This window comes from Gossypium hirsutum, chromosome D11 (assembly GCF_007990345.1).
Source record: "Gossypium hirsutum isolate 1008001.06 chromosome D11, Gossypium_hirsutum_v2.1, whole genome shotgun sequence".
Taxonomy (NCBI): Eukaryota; Viridiplantae; Streptophyta; class Magnoliopsida; order Malvales; family Malvaceae; genus Gossypium; species Gossypium hirsutum.
This window is the reverse complement of record NC_053447.1, coordinates 52,005,963-52,018,220: the sequence shown is the minus strand read 5'-3', so window position 1 is coordinate 52,018,220 and position 12,258 is coordinate 52,005,963. Positions and strand designations below refer to the sequence as shown.

At 38.9% G+C, this 12,258-nt stretch overlaps 1 protein-coding gene across 1 annotated transcript; it reads right to left on the bottom strand.

The window, feature by feature from the left end:
- Positions 1-5,698: 5,698 nt before the first annotated feature.
- LOC107942599 (blue copper protein 1a) lies at positions 5,699-6,617 on the bottom strand. Its single transcript, XM_016876295.2, has 2 exons — positions 6,395-6,617; positions 5,699-6,159 (listed from the first exon to the last, which is right to left on the bottom strand). The coding sequence occupies exons 1-2, from the start codon at positions 6,558-6,560 to the stop codon at positions 5,837-5,839; spliced, it is 489 nt and encodes a 162-aa protein (XP_016731784.1). The 5' UTR covers positions 6,561-6,617; the 3' UTR covers positions 5,699-5,836.
- Between the last annotated feature and the right edge of the window lie 5,641 nt (positions 6,618-12,258).

Sequence of the window (12,258 nt, the reverse complement as noted above, 5' to 3'; positions counted from 1 at the left end):
ATTTTTCTCGAAGTATCTAAAGGACTACTCTAAGATGCTCATCGTGATCATCTTCGGTCTCAGAGTATACCAGAATGTCGATGATGAAGACCATGACAAACTTATCCAGGTACAGCTAGAAAACCTGGTTTATAAGATCCATGAATGTAGCCAGAGCATTCGTTAAACCAAAGGGCATGACTAGGAACTCGCAGTGCCCATAACGAGTCCTAAAACAAGTCTTATGGACATCAACCTTCTTAACTATTAACTTGTCATGAAACTGATCGAACAGGTCATCAGTCTTCGAAAGTAGGTATTTATTCTTCACTATTAACTTGTTCAACTAACGGAAGTCGATAAACATTCTCATGGTAGCATCCTTTTTCTTTATAAAAAATACCAGTGCCCCCCACGAGACACACTAGGACGGATGAACCCCTCAATCAAGGAGTTCCTGAAGCTGAGCCTTTAACTCCATAAGCTTTTTTGGTGCCATACGGTAAGGAGTGATGGACACTAGAGCCGTACCCGAAAGAAGCTCAATACCAAACTTACATTCTCGATTCGGTGGCAAACTCGGTAGTTTCTCGGGAAAAACATCCAAAAATTCTCTAACCATTCGGATGTTCCCAACAGATTAACCCATAGAAGCCGCATCACTCACAAAAGCCAAGTATGCTTCACACCCTTTCCAAACCAGTTTTTCGACCACAAGAGCAGAGATGACATTGGGTAAGTAATCCCGATGCTCACTGATCAAAACTACCTCCACATAATTCTTTGATATCAAAACTACCCTCTTAGTAGCACAATACAAACGACACGATGCTTCACGACCCAATCAATTCCCAAAATCAGATTAAATTCCCCAAATGGTAGCTCCATCTAATTAGCTAGAAACACAACCCCTTGTATCTCCAGCGGTATATCCCTATACAATCTGTTAACCCGAATGAATTGACCCAACGGACTAATTACATAAATCTCACTAGAATTGCTCTCAATAAAAATCTCCAAGTTTACTGAAACAGAGCTAGCTACATAAGAATGTGTAGACCCTATGTCTATCAATGCAAAGTAAGGGACATCATAAATAATAAACATACTCGATCACATCAGCGACGTCTTTGTCCTCACGATGTCGAGTAGCATAAACCAATGCAGGCTACCTCGCTTTAGTTTGACTAACACCTCTGCCTAATGCTCTCTATCCGTTACCTATACCGTTACCACCCCTAGGCAGACCACAGCCCCTAGGCAGCTGTTGAACTGCCGCTGAGGGTAAACAAAACTTGAAGCTAGAGCTTGCCTCTGATTAGAACGTTGTGGGCAATCTATGATACAGTGCTTCATCGACCCACATCGCAAACACACCTCTAACCTCTTCCAACACTCACCCGGATGGCGTCTACAACAGTCCCAGCACGGTTGAACCACAGTTGAAGTAACTGGAACCCCAACTCTTGAAGGCCCATCAGATCTAGCCCATTTCTTAGGCCTCTGAGTAGAACTAGAGGGCTCTAAATCCATCTTTGCCTTGTCCACCAAGACGGTGTACTCCCGCTCCCTCTACAGAGCTTTTAGAACTCTTAGACTATCTCTTAACCTTTTCTCAAAGTGAACACATTTCTCATACTTGAGTCGACACCATCCTACGAGCATAACAACTCAGTCTCAGAAATTCAGCCTCAGAGTCAGCCACGGTTCTATCCTCTAAGTGAGATTCATAAACTCACATTTACGAGCATCCACATAACTTGCCCCCACATATTTACTTTGGAAGGCAGTCTTAAAATATTCCTAATTAATCTCATCCGACTAAGTACCCTCTTCAACCATTAATGACCCCTGATACACCTTATGCGAAGTAAAGATACTACACCCTTTTATTTCTGCTCAGGGGTGCAATCAATATCATTCATGATCCTCTCGGTGGCCTCTAACCAATATTCGGCCACAGTCGGGGAGACTCCAATGACGCCCTTAAATAGCTCAGCATCATTGGATCGGAGTCATTTAATTACTGACCCACAGCTCTCAAAACCAGAATTGGGCCTAACGACCCTTGTCAATACTCTAAGCATGGCTTGGGACAATACACCATCCCCAGCCGAGCGACTATGAGACTCAGTCTTAGTAGTAGGTGTAGCTGATTCTCACTCATATCCAGATTAGGCATACTAACCATCAAAGATGACTTAGCTCGAGTCCTTTTGCGACACCTATCGCGCCCACCGGCCACGTGTTCCACAAGCACTCATCATATTCATAGTTTTATCCACATTACAAAGTTTCATGCATTAGTTTCAGTGTTTATTAGCAAGCATTTTATGCTTCAAATAATTATCAGAAGTAGTTTCAGAAATTTTAAAAAATTTTAGTCTCTAACTAACTCAGTGCAGTTTTAATCATTTCAAAATTTTCTAACTAAAGTATTTCTAAGTTAGAATTACTTACTGGACCAGCGTCAAAGACTCGGTATTCCACAAACTTACATTTCAAATTGAAAATAAATTTTACTTGGAAACAAGTTTTTTTTACAAATATAATTTTGAACCCAAAATTTCACAGCCCAAGTTTTGCAACCTGACTCTGATACCACTAAATGTAACACTCCAAACCCGGCCTAAACGTTATGGCCAAATTGGGAAATGTCACGTAACATAATTAAAACTCGACTTTCAAATTTTTGAAAAACTTTGTGAACCTTTGCTAATTAGAAACTCATTTGTAGGAAAACGTTTGTCATACTTATTAATTAAAACCCATCAATTGTTTACATTTTGAATAATTTGCACCGGAAGTTCTTAAGAGGTTATACTTTGGAAAATCAAATTTGTTTCATCAAAATAGATTAATTACATAAAACAATTATTTTTGTCAAATCGTTTTTTCAAACCTCATGCTAGAAAGCCCAACTTAAAATCCAAATCCAAAATTTACAAAACTCTTAACCCAGAATTTTATTTAAGTTTAATTAAAATAAAACTGGTTTATGGAAGAATGAATGTACTCGAGCTTGCATCGCACCGACCTGCCTAAGTCTGAGGGTTACCTGAAATTATCAGACAAATAGACAGTGAGTTTAATAACTTAGTGTGTGACTTAATAGAAACAGAATCACAGATTCAATTACATGGTAGAACATATAAAGACTTATTTCATAAAAATAACCAGAATCATATCAGAGTGATACACATACAGATATATAGAAATCTACCCCATCCTCTACACACCAGCTCCAACCATCCCAACACACCACGTGGGGTATAAAACACCCACCCAGCCCTACACACCGCTTAGTGTCTATACGACACTTTTTAGAATAATCGCAGTTGTGCTGCCAGCATAATGGCGAGATATCACCTCACACAGAGCACTTCCTCCACATAATACATATCCCGCCCCATAGTTAGATGCAAATAGAATATCAAATATAATGGAATAACAGATACCAAAACATATATAACATGCATGCTCGTATAACAAACATTAAACATGTTTATTCATAACATATCAAACATATTAAATGCCATTTATAACAAGTTTCCTATTGTAAGATTATCAGATTTCATGCTTAATAACTTATATAATCACATACCGACCCCACAAAAGGCCCACAGTCAATTGGGATGATATGTACGACCCTAAGGGAAAATCCTAAAATTTGGGCCACACGGCCTGACACATTGCCCCCACATGCCCGTGTGGCCCACAATGGCCTAAACCGTGTGTCACACAGGGCCTCACACACAGCCTACCACACGGCATGGCACACGGCCTACCACACAACTATGTGGCATCGACAGGCCCTAACTTCAGCTTTCACAGTTTCCTAATTTTTGAGTTTCTCGTTACACACCTGGCTCTATTTTGATGCGAACGTTCCCACGAGATCACTAAAACCTAAATGCATAGATTGAAACACTATTTTGATGCGAACGTTCCCATGAGATCACAAAAAAAAGATTCTGTGAATTGAAAAGGGCAAAGACAAAACTTACGAACCGATCTTAAAGCACACCAAATAAACGCACAACCCACACGATGCACAACATTAAGAAAGGCATGATTGTTGTTTGAACAAAAGAAAGGAAAGGAAAAGTGGAAATTGAGAGGAGAAAGAAGAAAGAAAAGCAAAAGAAAAGAACGTGGAAAAAAAACAAGGGAAATGAGGGTGTGTTGGGATTTTTTTCTAAAAAATAAATTGAAATAATTATTTAAAAAGAACAAATAAGATAATAACAACCAACATCTTTTAATAAAACCCCACCATCCCAAAACTAATCCCTGACTAACAGATTGCTTAAAACAACTATAATCTAATTCAATCTCCTCTTGACATGTAACCATTACTAACCTTATATTTATAAAACAAATCCACTTGCTCATACCAAGACTCAAACCAAAGACCACAACAAACAACCCAACATAGTTAACCAACACACCATAACCAATTATTTGTCAAGAGTCTAATAAATCAAAGACATAAATTTTGGGACGTTACATTGAGCTTTCGTAGGTCTTAGAGTATTGATTTCTATATTAAAGTATTTTAGACTGATTATTTTATAATTCTGGTTATTTGAAACTATATTATTATTGTGGCATGGGAGTTAGTTTACGGTTTTTACTTGGGCATACTTGACATTTAAATCATTTAGGCTATTAGAATATGAATTTTTATTTAATTATGCATGAAACATGGTTTTTCTTTAAGTTATGTTAATATCACTTTTTCGCTGCTAAATTATAAACATGTATTGTTATGAAAGTAATTCGGATTTTCAACTAAGTTTTCAATAGTAAACACCACTATAATGAAGATGTTAAACTTAATCAATTTTTTTAAACTCCTGTATTTTTCTGAAAAGAGACTAAACTTCCTTCTAAAATAAACAAATGTTTTAATTAATTATTTTCACAACTCTGATAAATTATCGGGCCACTTTGGTGGCTAATGTTATCTCCTAAATTCGTGTCCAACGTCTAAATGGGGTTAGGGAGGTTACGAATATAAAAAATTATAGTAAATTATTATATTTTTAAATAATTTTTAAAAATTTAAAAATTTAAAAATATTTAATGATGTGTCAAAATGCCAAATTAGCATGAGGTACATATGTCGTTGTTTGGTTGCTCTGTCGACCATGTCATCATTTAATAGTATAAATGGATTGATACTTTAATAGAAGGACCAACTTGCTCTTTTGATCTAACATGAAAGGACTACTTTGCTCATTTTTTGAGTAGAGGGGGGCAAAATGTGATTCTCTTAGTACAAGGCCTCCATGATACTTTGACCTAATTTTACTCATTCTTTTAATTCCATATCACTTATATTTTTATTTATTTTTTTGTGAAAAAACCCAAATAATCACTTAACAACACAAATGGATAAAATTTTAACTAGAAGGATCAATTTGTATTTTTTTTTCTAATGTATAGGGGCTAATTGCACATGTTGTGAGTAAAGAGGCAATGCAATCCCGCTCCTAATATAAGGGCCTCCATGATATTTTTACCGATTAATTGAGACATAGTATGAACTCAATACAAGCGTAAATATTTTTATTTAAATTTTATTACTAACAAAACTATTCTAAATATGAGATGAATTGAGACATGATATGAACATAATATGATAAATAATTGAAAACTAATAAAAAATAATATATGCTAAATTTTGTCACACTTGTAACATACGTGAAGGAAATTTTCTTTTAAAGTTTATTTAATAATGAATATAGAAGAAAAACGAAAACAATCGCAAGTAACAAATCCAATCCAATATCACTGTTTTATTCATTAAAATTCTAAGCCTTCAAACTTCACGCCATGAATAAAAGCTTCACTAGACCATGATCAATGCAGCCGCGATGGATAAAGTCATCCCTAACATTATCTGGAAATTGGTCGCTTTGGCAAGTAATGTTGAAGCAGCGTTAGGAGGAGGAGCTGGGGCAGTACCGTCTAGCACCGTGATCTTAAGCTTCATCCCTTGATTACAATGGCCAGTAAAACCACAAATGTACCATTTTTTGCCGGCGGCTGCCAAGTTAATTTTGTCGTTTCCTGTGAATAAGCCCAAACTATTGTTTGATGGAACATTGCAGCTGTTGAAGTCATCTCCGGTCACTTTGTAAACGTTGTGACTAGCATTGTTGTACTTGAAAACTACAGCCCCAAATAAAAAAAAATTAACTTGAGTATTTGATCCACAAATAAATTTATAGTCTCGAAAGTTGATTTAGGATTACAATCCACTCTTGGGTTTAAGTTGTTAGGTATAGTTACAACATAATAAGTGAAACCCTAACCCTAACCCTAACTTTCTTTCAAAGCATACATAATAAACACAACATAAATTTTATTACTAATTATAAAGAAGGGTAAGAATGGATAAACTTACAAAGAGTGTCTCCAACATAGAACTGCTTGTCTTTAGCCCAATCTGTATAATTAACTTCTAACTTCCACCCATTATCATCACCCACGACATAATCCATAGCCAATGAGATTGTCGGAGCCATGAAAGCAACAATTGCAAAAATAACTAATGAACGATGAACAGCCATTTGATTTAATTCAGCTCAAAAAATAGAATCTAATTTGTTGCTCTAATGTTTTTTTATTTTCTGGGTATGGAAGACTTGTGGAAAACCATAGGTTGTAGTAAGTATTTATAGTGTTAAAAGCTACTTGTTGGGTTCAAAAGAGTACAAGATTAAAGTTAAAAACTATACTGTTTTATTGTTTTCTTAATGGAAAAATAAACCTTGTATTCAAGGACGGTATTGCCGAATTAATTTGAGACAATTTGCTTATTTCTTAGATTAAATTTATTTTGGTCATCTATGGATTTTGGAGATGATTACAATATGTTACTAGAATATGCCCGTATGCTTGAAGAAATTTTACGAAAATTTTCAGTGTAATGCTGATATTAATCATAAATGCAATGATTCTACATTAATTTAATGTGAAAATTGAATTATTAACAAAATAATTAAGCAAAATATGGAATGAATTAATAAAAAAATATGAAAAAAAATAAAAAAAATGACAGGACATAAAAATAACATGAAAACTTAAAGAAATCATATGTTAAACAAAACAAAAATACACAGTGGTATAAAATTTAAATCATTACGATAAAAATATAATTTAGATCACTATCCTAAAAATATGCAAAATATGAGATTAATTGGATAAAAATATTATGGAGGTTTTTGTTGTTTGAGTCAGATTGCATTTTGTCCCCACTACTTAAAAATGGGTAAATTAGCCCACCCCAAGATGAGGCTCACACGATGGGCTATTAGCTCAGTGGTAGAGCGTGACTTTGATAATTGCGTTGTTGTGCCTGGGCTGTAAGGGCTCTCAGCCACATGGATAGTTTAATATGCTCATCAGTGCCTGACCCTGAGATGTGGATCATCCAAGGCGCATTAGCATGGCGTACTTCTCCTGTTCGAACTGAGTTTTGAAACCAAACTTCTCCTCAGGAGGATAGATGGGGAGATTCAGGTGAGATCCAAATTTCTATTCACTCGTGGGATCTGAGTGGTCCGTGGGGACCACCACGGCTCCTCTCTTCTCGATAATTCATACATCCCTTATCAAGTGTATGGACAGTTATATCTCAAGCACAGGTTTAGGTTTGACCTCAATAGGAAAATAAAATAGAGCACCTAACAACGTATCTTTACAGACGAAGAACTACGAGATCGCCCCTTTCATTCTGAGGTAACGGAGGGATCGTAACATTCGAGCATTTTTTTTCATGCTTTTCCCAGAGGTCCGGAGAAAGCTGCAATCAATATGATTTTCCTAATCCTCCTTTCCTGAAAGGAAGAACGTAAAATTCTTTTTCCTTTCCGTAGGGACCAGGAGATTGGATCTAGCCGTAAGAATAATCCTTGGCTAATAAATAATTCACTTCTTGGTCTTCGACTCCCTCAGTCACTATGAATGTCCTCTATCAGTGCAATGGGATGTGTCTAGTTATCTATCTCTTGACTCAGAATGGGAGCAAGTTTGAAAAAAGATCTTATAGTTTTTAGGGTTAGGCCAATAGGGTCTTTTAACCCTCTATTTTTTCTTCTCATCAGAGTTATTCCTTATTTCACAAATACTTGCCACGGTGAGGAAAAAAAGGGAAACAAGCACACCTAAAGAGCACAGTAAAATGGAGAGTTGTATGCTGCATTTAGGAAGGATGAATCACACCCGAAAAGGAATCTATTGATTCTCTCTCAATTGGTTGGATCGTAGGTGCGTGATTTACTTCACGGCGAGGTCTCTAGTTCAAGTCCAAGATGGCCCAGTTGTGCCAAGGAAAAGAATAGAAGAAGCATCTGACTCCTTCATGCATGCTCCATTTGGCTCAAAGGATATAGCTCAATTGGTAGAGCTTTGCTTTTTCAATTGGGTCGTTGCGATTAGGAGTTGCGTGTCGTATTGTCCAGGCAGTAATGACAGTATCTTGTACCTGAAGCTACCAGGGTGGGCCTACACCTTGTATGACAATGGTAGAACGTAAAAGGAGAGGTGTGGTTAGATCTAGTATGGAATCTACATGGACGGTAGTTGGAGTCGGTGACTCCCCTAGGTTTTGTGATTAACTTGATGCACTATCTCCCTTCAATCCTTTGAATGAAATGTGGCAAAAGGAAGGAAAATCCATAAACCAACCCCATCGTCTCCACCCCGTAGGAACTACGAGATCACCCCAAGAATGCCTTCGCTATCCAGAGGTTGCGGACCTACCATAGAACCCTGTTCAATAAGTGCAATACATTATCTGTCTACTCTCAGGTTGGGTAGTAAGGGTCGAAGAAGGGCAATCATTCATTTTTCAAACCAGCATCCTTAATACCAAAGAGTCAAAGGGGGAAAGCTCTCCATCGTTCCTGGTTTTCCTGTAGCAAGATCTTCTAGAACAACAAGAATCATTAGTTAGAATAGGACTCCAACTCAACACCTTTTGAGCTTTTGAGAAGATTTGCTCTTTGGAGAGCACAGTACGATAAAAGTTGTAAGTTGTGTTTTGGGGGAGTTATTGTCTATTATTGGCCTCTATTGTAGAATCAGTCGAGGGCCTGAGAGGCGGTGGTTTACCCTGTGGCGGATGTTAGTGGTTTAAGTTTGCTTATCTCCAACTCGTGAACTTAGCCAAAACAAAGCTATATGATAGTACCCAATTTTTTCAATTCGGCGGTTAGTTTGATGTATGATTTATCATTCATGGACATTGATAAGATCATTCCATTTTATTTAGTAGCACCTTAGGATGGCATAGCCTTAAATTAAATTAAAGTTAAGGGCGAGGTTCAAATGAGGAAAGGCTTACGGTAGATACCTAGGCACCCAGAGATGAGAAAGGGCGTAGTAAGCAACGAAATGCTTTGGGGAGTTAAAAATAATCGTAGGTTCAGAGATTCCTGAATAGGTCAACCTTTCAAACTGCTACTGAATCCATGGGTAGACAAGAGACAACCTGGAAAACAAAAACATCTTAGTAACCGGATGAAAAGAAAGCAAAAGTGATTCCCATAGTAGTGACGAGCGAAATTAGAGCAGCCTAAATCGTGAAAATGGAGTTGTGAGAGAGTAATAAAAGTGTAGTGTTGCTAGGCAAAGCGGTGAAGTGTCAAACCCTAGATGATGATAGTCCAGTAGCCGAAAACATCACTAGCTTACGCTCTGACCCAAGTAGTATGGGGCACGTGGAATCCCATGTGAATCAGTAAGGACCACATTGCAAGGCTAAATACTTTTGGGTGACCGGTAGCTAAGTAGTATCGTGAGGGAAGGGTGAATAGAACCCCCGTTAGGGAGTGAAATAGAACATGAAACTATAAGCTCCTAAGCAGTGGGAGAAGCCTATGCCTCTAACTGCATGCCTGTTGAAGAATGAGTCTACGACTCATAGGCAGTGGATTGGTTAAAAGAACCCACCAGAGCTATAGTGAGAGCGAGTGTTCATAGGGCAATTGTCACTGCTTATGGACCCGAACGTAAGTGATCTATATGACCAGGATGAAGCTTGGGTGAAACTAAATAGAGGTCCGAATCGACTGATGTTGAAGAATTAGCAGATGAGTTGTGGTTAGGGGTGAAATTCCACTCGAACCCAGAGCTAGCTAGTTCTCCCTAAAATTGGTTGAGGCATAGTAGTTGACTGGACATCTATGGGTAAAACACTATTTCAGTGTAGGCCACGAGAGTGGCACTAAATCGAGGCAAACTCTGAATACTAGATATGACCTCAAAATAATAAGGGTCGAGGTCGACTAGTGAGAAGGTGGGGGATAAACTTCATCGTTGAGAGGGAAATAGCCCAGATCACCAGCTAAGGCCCATAAATTACCGCTTAGTGATAAATGAGGTAGGGGTGTAGAGATAGCCAGGAGGTTTTCCTAGAAACAGCCACCCTTGAAAGAGTACGTAATAGCTCACTGATTGAGTGATCTTGCACCAAATATGAACGAGGCTAAGCAATCTGCCGAGGCTGTAGGATGTAAAATGCATCGATAAGAGAGTGTTCCGTCTTAGGGGGAAGCACCCACGTGAGTGGGAGTAGACGAAGTGGAAGAGAGAATGTCGGCTTGAGTAACGCTAACATTGGTGAGAATCTAATGCCTTGAAAACCTAAGGGTTCTTCCGCAAGGTTCGTCCATAGAGGGTGATTTAGGGCTTAAGATCAGGCCAAAAGGCATACTCGATGGGCAACAGGTGAATATTCCTGTACTACCTCTTGTTGGTCCTGAGGGACAGAGGAGGCTAGGTTAGTTGAAAGATGGTTATCGGTTCAAGGACCTAAGTTGCCCCTACTTTTTCAAGTTAAGAAGAGGTAGAGAAAATGCCATGAGCCAATGTTTGAGTACTAGGCGCTACAGCGCTGAAGTAACCCATGCTATACTCCTAGAAAAAGCTCGAACGACCTTTAACAAAAGGGTACATTACCCGAAATTGACATAGGTGGGTAGGTAGAGAATACCTAGGGGCGCGAGACAATTCTCTTAAAGGAACTCGACAAAATAGCCCCGTAACTTTAGGAGAAGGGGTGCCTCATCACAAAGGGGGTCACACTTACTAGGCCCAGGCGACTGCTTACCAAAAACCTATCTGCAAAGTCGTAAGACCATGTATGGGGGCTGACGCCTACCGAATACCTGAAGGTCAAGATTGTTGGTGACCTAATGACAGGGGAGCCGGGGACCGAAGTCCTAGTGAACGGCAGCCAAAACTCTAACGGTCCTAAGGTAGCAAAATTCCTTGTCAGGTAAATTCTAACCTGCACGAAAGGCGTAACAATCTAGGCACTGTCTTGGAGAGAGGCTCGATGAAATAAGCTTGTCTGTGAAGATGCAGACTACCTACAACTAGATAGAAAGACCCTATGAAGCTTCACTATTCCCTAGGATTGGCTTTGGGCTTTTCCTGCGTAGCTCAGGTGGAAGGTGAAGAAGACCTCCTTTTAAGGGGCCCGAGCCATCAATGAGATACCACTCTTGAAAAGCTAGAGTTCTAACCTTGTCTTAAGACCTACGAGCCAAGAGACAGTCTAAGGTAGACAGTTTCTATGGGGAGTAGGCCTCCCAAAAGGTAATGGAGGCATGTAAAGGTTTCCTCAGGTCGGATGGAGAATGGCCTTCGAGTGCAAAGGCAGAAGGGAGCTTGATTGCAAAACCCACCCGTTGAGCAGGGATGAAAGTTGGCCTTAGTGATCCGATAGTGTCGAGTGGAAGGGCCGTCACTCAAAAAATAAAAGTTACTCTAGGGATAATAGGTTGATCTTCCCCAAGAGCTCACATCAACGGGAAGGTTTGGCACCTCGATGTCGGCTCTTCACCACCTGAGGATATAGTATGTTCCAAGGGTTGGGCTATTCGCTCTTTAAAATGGTACATGAGTTGGGTTCAGAATTTCATGAGATAGTTCAATCCATATCCGATGTGGGCGTTAGAGCTTTGAGATGTTGTTTCCGTAGTGCTAGAGGACTGGGATGGACGCACCTCTAGTGTACTAGTTATCATGCCCACAGTAAACGTTGGGTAGCCAAGTGTAGAATGATAACTGCTAAAAGCATCTATGTAGTAACCCCACCCCAAGATGACTGTTCTCCTATTCTGACTTCCCAAGAGCCTCTGGTGGCATAGTTGAGACAGCAAGGGGTCCTTTTTCATTTAATTCAAAATTTTGACCCAATTGAGCTAATAGCATGATGCCAAAGAGTTTGTTTCTTGTTGATAAGAGTCAATACAACTA

Excerpts from the sequence above, each read along its gene's own strand:
- LOC107942599 (XM_016876295.2), bottom strand. The coding sequence starts at position 6,560 with ATGGCTGTTCATCGTTCATTAGTTATTTTTGCAATTGTTGCTTTCATG. Across the intron at positions 6,160-6,394 it reads CTATGTTGGAGACACTCTTT|TTTTCAAGTACAACAATGCT; the intron begins GTAAGTTTATCC and ends TTGGGGCTGTAG.